Source organism: Chlorocebus sabaeus, chromosome 12, assembly GCF_047675955.1.
Source record: "Chlorocebus sabaeus isolate Y175 chromosome 12, mChlSab1.0.hap1, whole genome shotgun sequence".
NCBI classification, from domain to species: domain Eukaryota; kingdom Metazoa; phylum Chordata; class Mammalia; order Primates; family Cercopithecidae; genus Chlorocebus; species Chlorocebus sabaeus.
This window is the reverse complement of record NC_132915.1, coordinates 99699372-99716745: the sequence shown is the minus strand read 5'-3', so window position 1 is coordinate 99716745 and position 17374 is coordinate 99699372. Positions and strand designations below refer to the sequence as shown.

At 54.8% G+C, this 17374-nt stretch overlaps 2 protein-coding genes across 6 annotated transcripts in view; one reads left to right on the top strand and one right to left on the bottom strand.

Moving 5' to 3' along the window:
- PSMB7 (proteasome 20S subunit beta 7) overlaps positions 1-5807 on the top strand; it is a 62809-nt gene extending 57002 nt beyond the window's left edge. The window contains exons 7-8 of the mRNA XM_008006299.3: positions 2407-2558; positions 5576-5807. Of these exons, the coding sequence (XP_008004490.2) occupies positions 2407-2558; positions 5576-5687 (264 nt within the window). The 3' untranslated portion in view covers positions 5688-5807. The remainder of the gene's footprint in view (positions 1-2406; positions 2559-5575) is intronic.
- A 1023-nt stretch (positions 5808-6830) lies between these two features.
- Positions 6831-17374, bottom strand: part of NEK6 (NIMA related kinase 6) — a 96340-nt gene continuing 85796 nt past the window's right edge. For all 5 annotated transcript variants that reach the window (XM_073021914.1, XM_037994018.2, XM_008006304.3 and 2 more), the window contains exons 9-10: positions 11361-11474; positions 6831-8398 (exon numbers count right to left, since the gene is read on the bottom strand). In XM_073021914.1, the coding sequence (XP_072878015.1) occupies positions 8288-8398; positions 11361-11474 (225 nt within the window). In that variant the 3' untranslated portion in view covers positions 6831-8287. The remainder of the gene's footprint in view (positions 8399-11360; positions 11475-17374) is intronic.

Sequence of the window (17374 nt, the reverse complement as noted above, 5' to 3'; positions counted from 1 at the left end):
TGTAAGTTTCATTCCATCTCCTAACATCTTCAGCCATATGTATATGAGACGTGGGGTGGGACTGGGGGGAAGAAAGTGAGAGACTTGAGATTCTCTTCCTTAAGGAATGATCTTCCCTAGAATTGGTGGGGAGGAAAGGAATTTAAAAGATGTATTTCCCCAATTTAAAAAAGCCTTTATTTATACTTAAATAACAGCATACATGATCATTTTATGAGTAAATCAAACTGTATCATTTTAAAATGTGCATATTTTAAAGTTTTATCAGTTACTTACATTACAGACTGTTTGCAAAATAGAGGGAGGATCACTCGTAATCTTACATAGCACTGTCAGCAGTCTGGTGTCGTGTGTCCAGTCGAATCAATTGACACTAGATATGCATGTCTCATGTGTATATTTCTGTTTCCCCCAAGTCTTCTCTTCACCTGTCCCCATCTACCCAGATCATTTGGGAAATGCAAATGTGTCGTCCTAAGTGTGCCCACGGATTGCGATGTCCGCCAGGTACTGTTGACTGGCTGGAGATGCTAGCAGCAGTGATGAGAAACAAAGCAGAGGAAATAGTTAATGGTAGAGAAGAGAAAGGGGAGCAGAGGTGGTAGGCCAGGAACAGGGAATAAGTATGGTTCTGCCCGCACGTGCCCATATGCACACACACTTAAGGCCATTTAAAGAGAAGCGGTTGGGAATGAGGTTGCGTTTGCCGAATTAGTGGTTGGTTTTTGCTGTCTGGATAGCAGCTGCCGCCAGCTCCTCATCTAAGAGGCTTTCTTTGCTACCACCTTCACTGGTTTGTGGAAAGCTTCTGGCTCCATAGACTGTTGAGAATTCTAGGAGAAAATTCCTAATCCTGTTTGAATGTATTCTTACAGGACTATGTATGTACAAAAGAAGAATCAGCTTAATTGGCCCCACATAGATGTCACATGAGAGTGAAAAAACCCGGGGTATAAAATCAAAGGAACTGCTGTCTGCTGAGGAGCCCACTTCCAGCAGAACCTTCTCTGTTCTTGTGAGTCTGTAGAGTGTGCTTATGTCACTGGAATCCTAGTCTGGCATGGGGCAGGCAGAGGAGCAGGAGCCCTGAATGGGTTCAGATCTTCTGCAAACTTGAGGTTAGCAGATCTGCCCTTTGAGGGTGTCAGGCTGGAATTTGGGCCTGGAGTCCGTGTTTGTCCAAGGATGTTACTTGGATGAGCGCTGGAGTGCACTTGCACATGTATGTACTCCCACGCCCTCGTGGATTGGGAAGGCGCCATAGCACAGGTTAGATTCCCGGCTTTCAGGGAGCCTGGTTCATTTTTGTCCTCGTTGTATATAGAGCTTGAACTTGGCGTTCCCCAGGTCCGGTACCATTGCCTTTGCTGTCTGCCTTGTGTTTCACTGCTGTTTTCTGAGTGCCTCGTGTGCAGCCTGTCCTTCAGCCCTCCCTGAAGCTCTCCTGGCCAGCCATGTTCCCAGCTCCTTTTCACGTGCTCTGTAGCCAGCCTCACCCTGCATTGTTCTTACTTGGGTCAGGTGCCCCCGCTGGACTCTAAGCCCCTAGAGGGCAGGTATTTGGGGGCGTCATCCACCTCTGCAGCCCTAGCTCCTGGTCTAGGACATAGCATGTGATAGGCCTTCTTGGATAAGAAAGGGATGAATCCATCTGTTCACCAGTAACTATTGGGGATGGGGATTTGTGCTTAAAGGTGGGACAAAGGAGAGAGTGATTCAAAGTAATGAATTACTTCAGTGAACCTGTAGGCTCCAGCCTCAGTAGGAGAGACAGATTCTTTTGGGCAAGATGTCCCGCCCTTGGTCTGCCAGCATTTCCCCAGAACTACTGTTGTGTTTTGGTGTCAGTTTCTTCCCCCTACAATGCTGACGTTCTCCATTATGTTATCAGGAAGTAACTTTCAGCTATTGTTGGACATTCTTGATCAGGGGTTAGTTAGTAAACTGCAGTCCATGGGCCAGATCTGGCCCTCTGCCTGTTGCTAATAGAGTTTTATTGGAACACAGTTGTACCCATTTGTTTATGTATTTGTGTGTGGCTGTTTTGTGCTAGCATGACAGAGTTGAGTAGGTGTGGTAGAGACTTTTGGCCTCAAAACCTAAAATATTTACTACCTGGCCCTTTTCTCAAGGTACGTTACTAACCCTCTAGTAACTGTCAGCCCATCGTTTGGTGGTGAGTGTCCGATGTGGTCAAGAGGTGGTGCATGCATAAAGAGTTTTAAAGGCCCGGGCCGGGAACTTTGGGCAAATCATCGAGGTACTTTGCCTCATCTGTGAGATGGGCATTAAAAACAACACCTATCTCTCAGAAGGTCTTGGGAACTGCTAGTGGGAGCACATTGCGGATGTCAGAGCAGGCCCTGGTTTGGCCGTGGACGTTATTGCTGCCGTTCTCTTTCTCAGGAGGAGGAAGCCAAGAAGCTGGTGAGCGAAGCCATCGCAGCCGGCATCTTCAACGACCTGGGCTCCGGAAGCAACATCGACCTTTGCATCATCAGTAAGAGCAAGCTGGATTTTCTCCGCCCGTACACTGTGCCCAACAAGAAGGGGACCAGGTGAGTGAAGGAGACGAAGTTCTTCCTGGGTCCCCTGGCATCATGCCACCCTTGGTATCTCCATGGCATCTGGATGGAGTTTTCCTGGTTCTTTCCACATTAAGTACATCCAGTGTTCCCAAATCAGCCTCCCGCACAGACCTTCGGCTCGTTACTTGCTTTATGCCAGTGGGCTGCTGTCAGGTGTAGGAAAGTGATCTAATTTGATGGGAGAGGTGGAGGGTGGCCCAGGAAAGAGCCCTAGGCTGGGAGGTGGGGTGGAGCGGTTTGGATCATCTGCTGTCCTTTCTCAAGTGTCTTAAAGAATCCCCTGATTTCTGTGAGAAGGTGCATTTTTCAGAGCAGCCCCAGCACTTTCCCTCAGAGTGCCCCGAGATTCCTAACTGGGTGTAAGTCAGCAATGCTAACAGCCTCCCAGAGGTGGCCTTGGGAGCTGATGTGTGTCTGCTGTGCTACAGGGAGTTGTGCCGTTTAGCCTGTGCTACATGCCGAGTGGGCCCCTCAGCTCAGTGGTGCAGCCCAGACTCAGAGCAGTGGGAGAAGGTTTTAGTTGATTTGCTGAGCAGAACTGGAAGGTTTCCAAACCTAGTGGCTGGCATGTGTCACAGGAGCAGCTGATTTGCAGTGTCTCATCACTATCCAGCTGTTTGACCGTCCTGTGGCTCCTGACCTCTTCTGGGAGCCCAAGCAGCTCAGGATGGGATCCCGGAGTGCTGCTTCCAGCTGTAGCATCTGGGTGCAGCACAGGGCATTTATAAACTACGGCTCCCACCCAGCCCCACAGCTAGCACAGAGGAAGCGAGCATCACCTTCTGCAAGCTTGCTTTCATCTCCCACTGCACACACCACTCCGTATCAGGAGTAATTCACAAGGAAAGAATGGAACGTTCAGAACCAGCAGATACTCACTGTGGGCTGCACTCCACCTTGTGGAAGCTCAGTGGGCTCTTGATGGGGTGGGACAGCACGGCGCCAGAGAGCTCTGGCACTGAGGTTGGAGAGTGTTGGTGGCTGGCTTGGTGGCTTCCAGCAAATCAGTCTGTCTGGGAAATGGAGCTCAACCAGATGACCTCTAATGAGACCATGAAGTCCCTTGGGCCTTTAGCAGGAAGGCAAGCTACCTTTCAGGCCCAGAGCTGTGTTGGGGAACCAGGCTTTGCCGAGCTCCGGGTAGGCAGGACCCAAGTACTCCACGTAGCCTGCTTTGCTAGTTATTTGCGAGATGCTGCGTAATTTAAGCAAGTCCACGATGAAGCAGTGATGGGGTAGGGAATGGTTACACCATTCAGGCTGGACCGGGTCCTGGGCGAGGACTCTGAAAGCCACGTTTGGGCTAGTGAGAAAAGTGGTATTTGTGGTTGCCTAGGGAACCTGTGCTCAGCGCAGGAGTCTTCATCCACAGGGAGCGCAGCAGCGGCGCATCCTACTTCTGGGACGTGGGCTGCTCCGCTTGTAAACAGAGGCTCTAAACACCCAAGAACAGAAACAAAACCGCCTTGTGGCTGCTTGTGAAGAATCAGCGAGGCGGCCCAGAAGGTGCTGGGCGCGTGGTGGGTGTGCAGTAACCTGCACGGGGCCCGCTCCCCATCGGTGTCCTGAGGCCAAGGGCAGCAAGTGTCCAGGCTCCCTGGAACCTCCCTGTTGTCTTCTCTGCCAGTGACTGAAGATGGGGGCACTGCCTGAGTTAGGGGAGCCCTTCCCAGGGTGGATGCTAGGGTGCAGGCAGGGCTATAGGCCTGAGCAAGCGTCCCATGCCCTGCGCCACTGTGGGCCTTGCCTGGCAAGTCCCTGCTGCCTGCTCTGCTCGCAGCCCTCCAACACAGTGTTGCAGTCCACTGGCACGTAAGGTGGAAGCACTGAATGCATGCTGCCGACATCGGGCACCATCACCACAGTGGTGAGGAGGTGTCCAAGCCTCCCGGAGACACTGAGGGGCGGTTCAGAGTCACCAGGCACAGAGAGGCCACGTGGGACTTTGGCTCTTTGGAATGAGAGGCATCCTCAAACTGATGGGGTGGGGACACTTGGTTAAAAGGTACTTTTGCTTGGATCCTCTAAGAGAGTGGGGGTTGGGGGGAGGCTTGGCAGAATAAAGGCAGGCCACTCGGCTGACCGTGCTCCTGACCTGGATAAAGAACTGTGGAAGTTGCTCTCCTTGTTCTGCTTCCTGCTCCCTCTTTTAGCCCATGTGCCCAGGCGAGAGGATGGGTGTTCCTGGAGCACAAGGTCATGGCACAGCCAGCAGCCTTCTGGTAGTTCCTGAAGGACAGTAAGTTTGATAGAGATACTATCCCAGCTGGGGCTAGAGCCCAGGAGCAGTTGGTTGTGTGCTGCCATTTGACAGTATCCTAATTCCTGACCCACTGTGAGAATTAACAGCCCAAATATGTATCTTCTAGACTGTCTGGTGCTCAAAGAAACCTCTGCCAGATTCACTCCAGGAAGGTGTTGGGTGTGTCCTAGTGGGGAGGCACTGTGTCCCTGAAGGGGACAGTTAACTTTTCTTGAGTCTTGAGAGTGGTCTGAAATGACAGGCCCAGAGTCTGGCTGCACATATTTTTACACTGTTTATGCTTCCAGATGTTTGTACAGTGTCTGAGGTAACAGTTAAGTCATTCTTGTTGCTGCACAGAAGAGCAGTCATGCCCTTCTCTTGTGTAATGATGGGATTTGCTTCCTGCTGTCACTGAAAGGTACTGTAGGGAGGTTGAAGATTGATGTCAAGGGACCAAGTGCTTCCCAGCACTTGCTGGGGATGGTGGGGTGGGGGAGAGTCACGTGTCCACCAAGGGCCAGGTGCCGTGTTCACTGATGACGCTCTGTGCCTCCCAGGCACCCCCATTTTGCAGCACTTGAGAACTGAGGAACTGAGGAAGTTGAATTGCCCAGGATCACAGAGCTGGGATCGGAAGAGCCAGGAATCCAGTCCACCCTGCTCACTGCCTCACCTGATCTGTCGCCTGCCCGCTGGCACCTTGAGGGGAATCCTAACTGTGCTTTTGTTTTTCTCTCACTAGGCTTGGCCGGTACAGGTGTGAGAAAGGGACCACTGCAGTCCTCACTGAGAAAATCACTCCTCTGGAAATTGAGGTGCTGGAAGAAACAGTCCAAACAATGGACACTTCCTGAATGGCGTCAGTGGGTGGCTGGCTGTGGTTCTGGAAGATGGTGGGCATTGGAGGCCCAGTAAGACATTCATGTGGCTAGTGTTTGCTGAAACGCAATAAAAAACAAAAACCAAATTGGGCAGCTGAGGTGTGGGCACTGTGTGGTGTTTTAGGGGGCAGTCTGGGGCTGCTAAGGCCATTGGCCTGACCCTTCAGGGTGTTGATCCTCCTTGAGCACTGGCTCAGGAAAGCGTAGGAGCCATGCACCCTTCTGCTGTCAGAAGTCAGAGTGGACTCCCTTGAGGCTTCAGGTGAACATCGATACCTGCCCCTTTTGTTGGCTGACTCTGTTCGGGGTGGCCTCTGGTTTGGTCTGGTTTTGAAATGGGGTGGTGAGTGCAGCACAGCTTCCACCTCAGCAGCAAGTAGGAAAGAAATGGCAAAGCCAAACCTCTGAGTTCTCAAGCCCAGCTCAGTTCTGAGTACCAAGAGAAGGTGGGCAGGTGCACCGCCAGAGCTGCGTGAAGGTGGGTGGACCTCACTTTGGCCGGTTTCACAGAAATAAAAGGAATGTTTTGGGGTTACTGTTTTGAAGTAAGTAGGACATGATCATTTCACACACACTCAGGCCCGGTGAGTGGCTGAGACCGTGCCCCTCCAGAGGGTCCAGGTGGGCAGATTGTTCTCATGGTGTGGAAAGCGGGTGGCGTGCACAAAGTAGGTTCATTGCATGCTGGGGCTGGCAGCGTTGGGGAGGCACGGTAGGGGCTCAGAGAGCTGCAAGCAGAATATCGGCACAAAGTGTGTCTGGAATCAGAAAAACCTTCAGTGGTAAGCACTAGGCAGGCAACACGGACTTGATTCTCCCTTGGAGAGAACATTCCAGGGTGAATCTGCTCAGGCCAGCTCCTATGTCACAGCTGCCAGGAGCAGGCCGGGGAGAACAATGGAATTACCTCATGAGCACAGCAACTTGGCTGATGAGTATCAGAATTATTTGGGGAGCTTAAAGAAATCCTGGGATTACTGAATGGGGCCTGGGAAGTTGTGTTTTTCGAGGTTCCTCAAGAAATTGTGCGTTAGACACTGTTTTAAGTTTTGGATCTACTGGTTTAAAAGCAAAATCTCCAAAGCCATTTAAAAATCTTCATGAATTATAAGTAACTCCCAGTCACCCTGTTTTATTTCGACCATGGAGAAAAAGTACAGAGGAAAGGCTGCCTGTGGAGAGACTGTCGGGCAGACGGTGTCACAGCAGATCCGAGTCTACGCGCGGAAGCAGCAGCCGTCTGGCCCTGGGAGTTTCCTCCAGGAAAAGCCCGGTCAGCGAATGCCTGCAGGCAGCAGGTGTCAGGAATCACCTGCTCGATGCCAGCGCTGCTCTCGTCTGGAGGGCCAGACTGTCATCAAGTCAGTGACGACAGCTCAGACCACTGGAAGGTTAACTTTACGTACAAAAACAAAATTCAAATGATTTCCTTCAGAGCTGGAGTTTTCTTAGGTTCACATTTATAAATTAGTCTTCACAGTTAATCCTGTTTGGGAACAAGAAATAAGGAACACCTTTCTGGTTTCCTACACATGATACAGGTGTACATTAATTCTTGGCTTCCGTGGCCCATGGACTTCAGTTTGTGAAGGGTGAGTGGCTACCATTTTTGGATCATCTACTTTGTACTAGCTAACCGGCATATTTTATTTCAGATTCTGTCAGCAATCCTGAAGGTAGATAGGTACTATTAATCTCATTGTACAGATGAGGAAACTAAGGCTCAGAACGGCTAAGAAACTTGCCCAAGCCCAAAGTCACGCTAGGAAGTTGCAGAACCAGAATTTGTAAAGGATAGCCCTTAGCTTTTTTACATCCCATCCTTCCTTCCCATGGAGGAAAATGCTTAACACTGATCATGAAATGAACCGCCAGCATTCAAGGAGGTGATGAAATGCCTGGTACACAGCAGGTGTCCAGGAGAAGATGGCCCAGCCTGGTTGCCAGGAAGATGCCCCTGCTTCCCGATGCCATTTGCCTGTGATGCTCTGGCAGGTGCAGGGCTCTCATCATCACTCACTAAGTTATAAAATATAGATAAAAATATTAGCAGAATCTCCACTCCATGGAAAAAAATGACTTCCACTTTATCCCTTTACAACAGAGTAAATTAAGCACACAGCTTGATTGAAAAGATACTAAGAACTAAACTGAACTCGGTACTAACCATTTTCAAAGGCTCACTACACAAATCACACGGTCTCCTGCAAGTCTCCTGTTAGCATAAGCCTTGACAGGTCACTGGAGGAATTACCCTAAAGATTCACATTACAATCCAGATACAGGGGGCTGCCGTGGCTCGCTGAACCACCTGCCCTTGTTAACCCAGCTAAGATTGTCCCCAACAGTATGAAGAAAGGACTTTTGAATTTGACTGTCAGTGACGTGTGGCCAGCGCCCCTCCCTCAGCTGCTCTGCCTCCAGCATCTGCTGTAAGGCTGGGCAGCCTTTTGGGGAACCTGCTGAACCCTGTGGTCTTAGCTGTTCTAGGCTACCAGGTGGCCACTCGAAGAGAAGACGACTCAAGTAAGGCAAAGTGGTGCTGGCTTTGATAAGGCACGGTGCATCCACACTCAGGTGCTGGACGTCCAGACGTGCATCTGCTTGGCCACCTGGTGCACGTAGCCGATGTCAGGTCTCTGGTCGGGGTCAGGGTAGATGCACATGCTGACCAGTTCTCGTAACTGCAGGGGAGAGAACGGTGTGTTATTCTCAAGAAAAGAAAGCAGCCTTGCTGAGGCTCCGCACTCTGCAGTCTGTCTGCATGAAGGCACTTCCTCCTCAGAGCAACCAGACAGTCCTGTTTTCCCCGTCAGAGCTGAAGAACGGTGTTTAGCTGGGGCAAGTAAGGGGTGCGCAGCCGCGTAGCTCCCAAGGGCTAGCCAGTACCCTTCCTAGGCCTGTCTAGTCCCAAAGACTGTGCTTTGAGACTCTAAGAATGGTTAACCTCCAAATAATTTTGAACTTGTAGCTGTCCACACCATTGGGCAAACTGTGTGTGTCTCTCTCTGCTGGGAAAAGTGTGTGTGTATCTGCTGTCAGTCACGCAGATGCCCAAACCAGAGGACAAAACTCAAGGCAAGGGCTTATTGATCATAATAAACGCATTAACATGCAGCAGGGCTGCAGTCTGCCCACCTCCCGGCCCCTTTATTGTGCTCATGAAAGACGGAGCTTTTAATTATACAGACACTGAAGGCTGCTCCCGCCCCGAGGTGGGGGAGGGGTGCCTTGCACCTCTGATCGCCTCCATTCTTCTGATAGCCGGAGTGCCAATTATTTTAATGGTAATTAAAATAATGACCTTAAAATGCCTACATCTTACCCTGCATCATGGGCTCATAGCCATTGGTTTTCATTTAAATACCTGCTGCTGGAGGGGTGGCCAGCCCCGCAGGCCGCAGCAGCAGGAAGCCAGGTGGTTCTGAACCAGAGGGGGCTCTGGTGGTCTCAGTGGCCACACTCAGGGAGTCTGGGGAGGGCCCAAGGGACGTTCTGGAGGCCTGGGGGCTACTACTGCGCAGGCTCCTTAGGCTGAGGGGTGGGGCCTGGGCTTCCTGTAGACTAGGGCTCCTCTCAGCTGATGGGGCATTTTCTCCCTGGGCCGCAGAGCCTTAGGGTATCCCTCCCACCTGTGTGCATGCCTTCCAACCAAGAAGCCCAGGTGACACGGGGCCTGCAGCCTGCTAGGCCACTCCTGGCGTCTGAGGTTGCCTATGGATGGACGGCTGTTTTCTGAACCGTACAATATTCGGGGGAGGTACCTGTGGTCGGCCTCTAACAGGTTAAAATACCCAAGAAAACCAGATTCAGGTGAAGTGTCTGTGACTCAAACTAGTTTATGACGTAAACGCACAGTTGGCAATAAGTGCATGTTTGAAATTTTCAGAAATCAAGAGAAACAAAAATAATAAAGTCTTATTTTCATTTCTAAGCGGCCATATAACTTTAAAAATAGGGCCCAGAGAGAGCCAGTGCTCTGGGGAGTGAGGGCTCGTGGCCAGGAAAGGGTTGACTTGGGATGGCGGCTTCAGTGCTCATTTCAGCCTCAAAAGTGAAGCAGAGAGGGCAGCTCCCATTTCTAGACTGACGGCCAAAGCAGAGTGGTCATCAGCTCCAGCTGCATGGCTTGGTACACGAGTCCACATTCAGAAGATGAGAAAGGAAAAAGCAAATGGCAACTTTGTAAAGAGATGCAACTTGTTTTTCCTCCCACTGGGAGCAGAAACACTTCCTCCAAAGGTGCAGGTCAGAACTTGGGAGCCAGGAGAGGAAGGGCACTGCGCAGCGCCTGACACTGGAGCTCCTCTAGCCCTGGAGTCTGCAACGCCAGCGAGCACAGGCTCAGCACCGGCGCCCCGCGAGGAGCCTCCTGCCCGGACACGGGCGGAGCACTCAGGACCTGCCCTGTGCAGCTTGGCCGGGGCAAGGGCACTCCTTCCAGACCCTCACCCCAGCTAATTGATGGACCACCAAAGAGACACGCCATCAAGAAGCAGGATGGCTCTGTGGCTGGGCGTCTGGGTTCAGATCCTGCCTCCCCGGTCTTTTTAACTTGACTGTGTCTGTCTGTTCTTTATTGGTAAACGGGTGAGGGGGAGATTCAACTCAGGAAGTCTGAACATGAGCTGTTACTATTATCCTGAGGTGATGGCCTATGGTCCTATGGGGTGGGCCCAGGGAGGCCCCAGACTCACCCACTAGCATTGACCTTGAACAGAAATAAGGGTCACATGACATTTAGTGAGCACTGAGTCACCGACTGAGCCAGGCCCCGTCCACTGGCCACTTTCGGTGGTGGTGGCAGTGTTAGCCTGGTGCCTTACCTTAATCCTGATGCTAATCCTGTGTGGAAGATTTAATATTATCCCCATTGTACAGGTGAAGAAACTGACTCAGGGAGGTTATGTGACTCACCTAGGAACAGTGCAGAGTGTGTGTGAACATGTGTGTACACTTTTGACCCTGCTGACCCTGCTATGCCAGGAAACCTGTCCTTTCTTCCTCACGATTATCCACCAAGGAGATTATCTGTTAGTCCCATCTTCAAGGGGATGGAGCCGAGGAAGAAGATACACATTCCTAGTACCTGGCACAGCCCCATGCCAGACTCATCGGAGTCTGTGTCCACGGCGCCTGCAGCCAGTGTAAAACGTTGACAGTAGAAGCCCAGAGTGTTAAGTCTGTGTCATATCGTAAGGAGGAAACTGACCAGTCCCCCTGCTGTAGTTTCCTGTCATGGGAGCAGAGTGGCCACCATCAGCAGTATGGGGACGCCAGGCCTGCTGCAGCCTGCCCCTGTATCTGTTCCCATGTCTGGCACGGCACAGGCCCTGTCCTGGGGACCTGCAGCGGTGGGCCTCCCACTGGAGCACCGAGTTGGGAGCTGAACAGGTGGAGGTGTGCCAAGGGCCACATCCCACTGGTTCCTACCTGGGGGTCCCACACTGGAGCTGCATGGTGAGACCCCTTCTTCAGTGCAATCACCTACTTTCCCCTCTCCAAGTCACTTTTCCAGAAAGCTCCCTTTCTGCACTGTGTAAAGTGAGCCTAACCTCAGCCCCACAGCTACGGTGTTTTGGAGCGGCCTTCATAAGCCTTGGTGGCCTCCCAGGCTTGCGAGGCCTCCAGCTCCTGCAAACTCACCTTCTCGGAGTAGTGCTCTCCGGGGAGTGGGGGGTAGTCACACTGCTCGATCTTCTGGCACAGGGAGAAGAGATTCATCTTATCTCCGTAGAAGGGGCTCTGGAGGGCTGCCATCTGCAAGGGAGGGGGACAACGAAGATGAGCTTTCGGCCTCAAGGCTCGGAAGGACTGGAGAGGAGGCTGCTCCAGACTGGGGCATGGGCTCTCTCTGGTCCTGACCGCAGCGAGTCCAGCAGGACTTCTCCCCCGAATCGCTGAACTGGGGGTTCAACAGAGGAGCAGGCGCACCACCATCCTGGTTATCACTGGATGAAGTGAGCACGAGGGTTTCGATGACAAAACTTTAAAGGCAATAAAGAAGGGCAGCTGGACGCTGCAAGCCAATTCTCACCCTGCTCCCACCTCAGCCCGGGGGACCCAGGCTCCGTGCGGCAGGTTCCCAAGTGCACGGTCTTATTTCCATAAAACGCGATTTCCAAGATGCCCGTAGGGGCATGTGTCTGTGCCTCGCACATTCAGGGAGCTTTCCTTACCTATGGACTGACGTTTTGGGGTGGGGCGGGCCCGAGAAGAGTGAGGCATTTCACTGTGGCTGTTCTCGCCAGCCCCTGGCAGAGCTACTACTGCAGGGGGTTCAGGAGGGAGGGAGGCAGCCTCCTGCCCCTGGATGGAGGGGCGCCGCAGCTTGTTCGAGGGAACCTTCAGGTGGGAGGGAAGCGCCTGGCTCCACAGCCAGCCCCAGCTCTGTCCCGAAGCCAGCTCTGCACTTGCTGCGTGTCTGGACTTCAGTTTCCTCATGTGTACAATGGCCCCACCCGCAGGCCTGTGGCGAGGCTTGGGCTGGCACATGGAGGAGGCACCACCAGCAGGGCCATGACCACCTTTGATGAGGTGAGGCCTGCGGCACTGGTTCTGCCCTGAAGGCTGGCCACGGCCACGGGGGAGTGAAAGGCCTGTGGGGCGGTGGCCCCCCGTGAGTTGCCAGCTATCAGGGTGCTGCCAGGCCGCCCCACCCCACCACTCACTCACAGGGGACTCCTCAAGGGGGTGTGCAGGGGCCACAGTGGCCCTGAGGCGGCGGTGCAGTAGCCCAGCGTGGCACCCGCTGGCTCCCCCATTATGAACCCATAATGGGAAAGGGCTTCTGGTCACCCCAGCTCACTGTGGCTGACTGCCCCCTGGACCGCCCCCCGAGGCCCAATGCCTCCGGCTAGTGAAGTGCTGTCAGGCAAGTGCCCTCCTGTTTGGCCCTGGTTCCCCCTCGGAGGGGCCAGGCTGCCAGGGCCACCCTGCTCTGGCTCCTTGGCCAAGGGCTCCTGGGCTCCTACTGTGGGGCCCTGGATCCCTGGGGAACCGTCGCTTGTCCTCGCGCCCCAGAGGCTGAGCGAGGAGTCGTCCTTGGCAGCAGGGTTTGAGGGTGCCCGTCAGCTTGGGTTTCCTGGTCTTGCCCTATTCTCTGTTCGTCCATGAACAGGTCTGGTGACCCCAAGGGCCTGCCTCCTTCAGGAGGGCGTGGAGGAGCTTCAGAGCCTGGCACCATCCTTGGGTTTGCAGGTGGCCTTTGGGGAAGCTACTGAGTGCGGCCTGGAGACCATGGGCTTTCCTCAGCCCAGGTTCAGCACCCTCAGGACCAGGAGCCCAGGCCAGGCCAGGCGCCTTCATGCGGGTGTTTAGGGACAGCATCACCTCTGTCTTCCCACTGGCTGGGAGCTTGGGCCCCTCGGAGAAGGGCTGGGAACCCATGTGGCCCCTGAAACCCACCCTTGGAGGAGGGCTGCAGGGAGGGTCTGGCCAGGCAGGGGAAGTGTGAGGATGCAGAGGCCCTGCCATTTCGGGGTCTGCTGACCTGACCGGGAGCAGCTGGGAGTCGGCCAAATGCGCCCCCCAGGTGACGCACGTCCAGGAATTAAAACAAGACTCTCTGGTGCAAAGGGTTCATCGAGCATTTTCAAAGGACATCTGTTGCCGTAACAGAGAGCAGCTGAGACTCCAGGACAGTCACCTGGGGTGAGCTGGGTGCCCCCGAGTTGCAGCTGGAGGATGAAGGTGGATCTTCCTGGGCACCGTTACGGTGCAGCACAGAAGGCACATTCTGAGTGCTGGTCCAGTGAACGCAGGCCCTAGTTTTTCACGTGGCTGACCCCAGAGAGGAATCGGCCAACCTTCAACTTCAGATCACGCCCATTTGCTGTGAATTTTATAAACCTCGCTGCTGGGAACTCCAAAGGCCCCAGAACGCTGAGGGGAGCACTGAGCCCCCAGGCTGGCATCCGCTTCAGATCATGTCTGTGTTCTTTCCAGCACCTTCCCCACATCGTTTCAGGAGAGCCTTTGGAATGGGGTCAGCAGTGAGCTATGCCAGAGGACCCCTCTCGGCCTTCCCCAGGAACAGGCCTCCTCCATCCGGCCCAGCCTGCCCCCACTCCGCTGCCGGCCACGGGCCTTCCACCCTCATCAGGGCGACGGGCTGTGAAGGAAGCTCTGGGCTGCGGGGATTAGAACGATTACCCTGGACGGCGAGATCTGCTTCTACCAGTGACCACCCAGCCTCTGACTGGTCGAAACAGAGAGGACACACTGTCTGGGGCCTCGTTAGAACTGCCGAAGCCATGGCTCTCAGCGCTGCTCCTCAAATGCCAAGCTCTTCTCCCTGGTGTTATCGGGGTGACACATGGCCGAGGAAAAGGGGGCGGGCGGGCCCTGGCCCCCACCGGGAGGGCTGAGAGAAGCTGGTGTGTGATCTGAGATGTCGGAGGGACAAGGGACAAGGGGGATCTGACTCCTGCCTGTCAGGGCCTCAGACACCCATCTCGTCACCCAGTGTCTCTCCAGCATGTCCCAGACTGAAGGGTGACTGGAGACCAGGAGGTCTGCAGCCCTGCTCCTCCACCACGGAGGGGCGTCCAGGCCACTCCACCATCCGAGCAGGATTCCAAAGCAGCGTCTCGGCCAAGGCTCCGCGGATCTTTCCGTTGAGTCTGCTGTCTCGCTGGGTCTCAGTCCTAGCTGGGCACCTCAAGGCTGCTGCAAGGATGCCCCCCATGAGGATCCTGGGACTGGCACTGAAAGAGTCAATTCCTCTAGCTCCATACTTGCAGCTGAGCTCCCACATAGGTAAAAATTAGTCCTGCAGAACGGGCAGCCCACTGGGCACCTCCATGGGTATCTGGGTAATGAGAACAGAGCCCGGCCTTCCCATATCCCAAGCTCGGGCATTGCTGCTCCCAGTTCCCAGTGGGGGCTCCCCACCACCTGGCCTGCGAGTCTTATGATTCACTCCATGTTCGGGCCAGCGCTCCTGATTCCAGCCTCTTCAACAAACTCTGCTGGGGCCCCACCTGGGGGCCAGGTGCAGGGCTTGTGGTGGGGTCAGTGCCAGCAACTCTGGTGGCCGCAGGAGGTCCTCGGTAATAGCTGATGCCCAAGTTTGAGACAGGGTATGGGGGACTCAATGATGGGCCCCGAAGACGTCCATCACTGAATTTTGGGGACTTGTAAATGACATTTTATAGGGCAAACAGGATTTTGCAGGTGTGATGAAATGTTGGCTCCTGAGATGGGGGCATTATCCAGGTGGGCCCCAACGTAGCCACAAGAGCCCTCATGAGAGGAAGCCCGAGGGAGAAGGGCACGGAAGAGGGGAAGACGCCAGGCTGACGCACACCAGAGGCTGCAGTGACACGAGGCGGAGGCCGAGGACTGCGGGTGGCCTCTCCATTTTCCATGGAAAACACAAGGAAACAGATTCACCCCCAGACCCTCCAGAAGGCGCCTGCCTGCTGACACCTTGACTTAGCCCAGCGAGACTGATTTTGGACATCTGGCCTCCAGAATCCACGAGATCTAACAGAGTAAACTTATGTTGCTTGAAGCCATCGGCATGGTGGCATCTGTCGCTGCAGCCACAGGGATGAGCACAGGGGCTTTTGAGCCTTCCAGGCTGTGCTGGGGCTCAGGGAAGGGCAGGTTTGCTCTGGCTGTGTCTCACCTGGGTCTGTGCCCTGTGCAGGATCCTCAGCTGTAGTCCGGAGAGGGTGGGGGACTTTGACACAGCTCTTCAGGCTGACGCCCCTGGAAGACACCACAGGCTGTGGGGGTGGGAGGCTCCGGGCATGACTGCGGGAGGCCTCTTTCCAATTAACATGGCCGTGGGCTCAGATGTGGCTCCCCTCCCTGTCTGCTGGGGAAATGCCTGCTTCGCCTTCTCCTTCCTCTTCCCCTTTCGGGGCTGCAGGACTAGGGGGGAGGGTCACCTGGCACAGAGCCCCTGCCCTGTCACCCTTGGACGGGCTGACCATGGGCGGCCACACCAGCCTGCTGCTGTGTGAGGCCGGGACTGCCAGGGTTAGGTCAGCGCCTGCCGTCCCTGAGGACGCCAATCCCCTCAGGGCTCGACTGCTGTGTTTCATTCACTTCCCACTGCTGACTGGTATCCACCCATAGAGTGGTATCTGTCCCCCCACCACCAACCCCCTCTCCAGCTGCGATCCATCCCCCACACCACAAAGCCCTGGACGGCTGCAATCTGTCCCCTCGCCACGACCCCCCCGCCCCGACTGTGGTCTGTCCCCCCGCAGCTGCGAGCCGCACAGCCCCACTTACTCCAACAAATGAGTCAGCTCGGTGGAACCCGGGCCTCAGTGCCAGGGAGCCACGAAGGCGGGGCTGCCTCGTGAAATGCACATTTAGGTGCCCACAAACTAGGACTCGGAATCCAGTGAGGCCTGGCACAGGATGGGCTGTGTCTGCCTCTGCAGAGCCGAGACAAAGACTCAGGCAGGGAACGGGGCTGGGAACTGCAGGGCTGGTTCTCAAGTGGAGGGCCTGGCACAGGCAGAGGGAGCCAGCTGCCGGCCTCCCGGCCCCGGCCCAGCCCCAACCCCGGGGAGGTGGGCACAGCTCTGACAGCCTGGCCAGCCTGTGTGTGTGTTCATATGCTGTGTGTGTGTTTATGTACGGAGACCCCCATGGTTCATGGGAGACGGGAAGCAGCTTACAAAAACACAAAGCAGAATGGAAAAAGAAACAAAAAACCATCTGACCCAGGGACGAGACACATGAGGAAAGGAGGACGAAGCGGAGCCTCTTCGGGGACTGAGGCTGGGCTGCACTTTGGCTTCCCGCTGGCCAAAGCAAAAAGGGAAATGTGGCAAGCAGCAGGAGCCTCAGGCCAGAGGCGGGCAGAAGTGCCCGTGCTTGGCCTGCGGCTGGTGGACAGGCCTCAGGGCCTTCTCTGACTCGGGCACCTCACCCCCAGGGCCTCATTCCTTCCTCACTATGACAAGGTGGGCTGGGATCTCATTCTACATATGGGACACCTGGAGTCCACCTGGGAGGGGCTGACTTGCCCGGATCCTTCCGTGGGTGGGCCCTGGAGCTGGGATTTGGATGCGAGTGAGTTGGTAAGCGAGCTGCCTACACACAGACATGTGCTCTCCTTCAAAATTGTGCTCCCTGGCTGTCCACTATGCTGCGGGCATTTGCCTGGGCCTTGGGAAACCCAGAACACCTGTCTCTGCCCCTCGGGATCTGACACTGGGTGGATGATGCCCACTTACAGGTGGGTCTGCATCCCCTCCTGAGACCCTTCAGCAGGTGGGGGCAGGGCGGTGACCCTGGAGCCCTGAGCCCAGGGACAGCCAGGTTAGCAGGTGACATGGGCGTGATTCTACTGCTAGCCTCAGCGACCTTGGTGGCCAGAGTGGCCACCTGCGTAAGTGCCTGTACTTAGAGGAGTCCTGGAGAGACTGGGACTCACGACTCCTCCTGGGGGACACACACCAGCAGCACGGCGGCTCCACGCCGCTCAGCAACTGTCGTCACCCGCGGCTTTCCCCACCTGGATTTAACACACGCACCCTCCCCGGGGCTGTTCGGAATGTGCAGGCACACGGGGCCAACACCAGCAGGTTTCTTCCTGTCTCAGAAGAGTTTGGACTTACATGTCTTGTCTCCCGTGGCTAAAGACACGGACTTCCCTCCAAATTCTCTCCTACCTCCACTGCCCTCCCCCG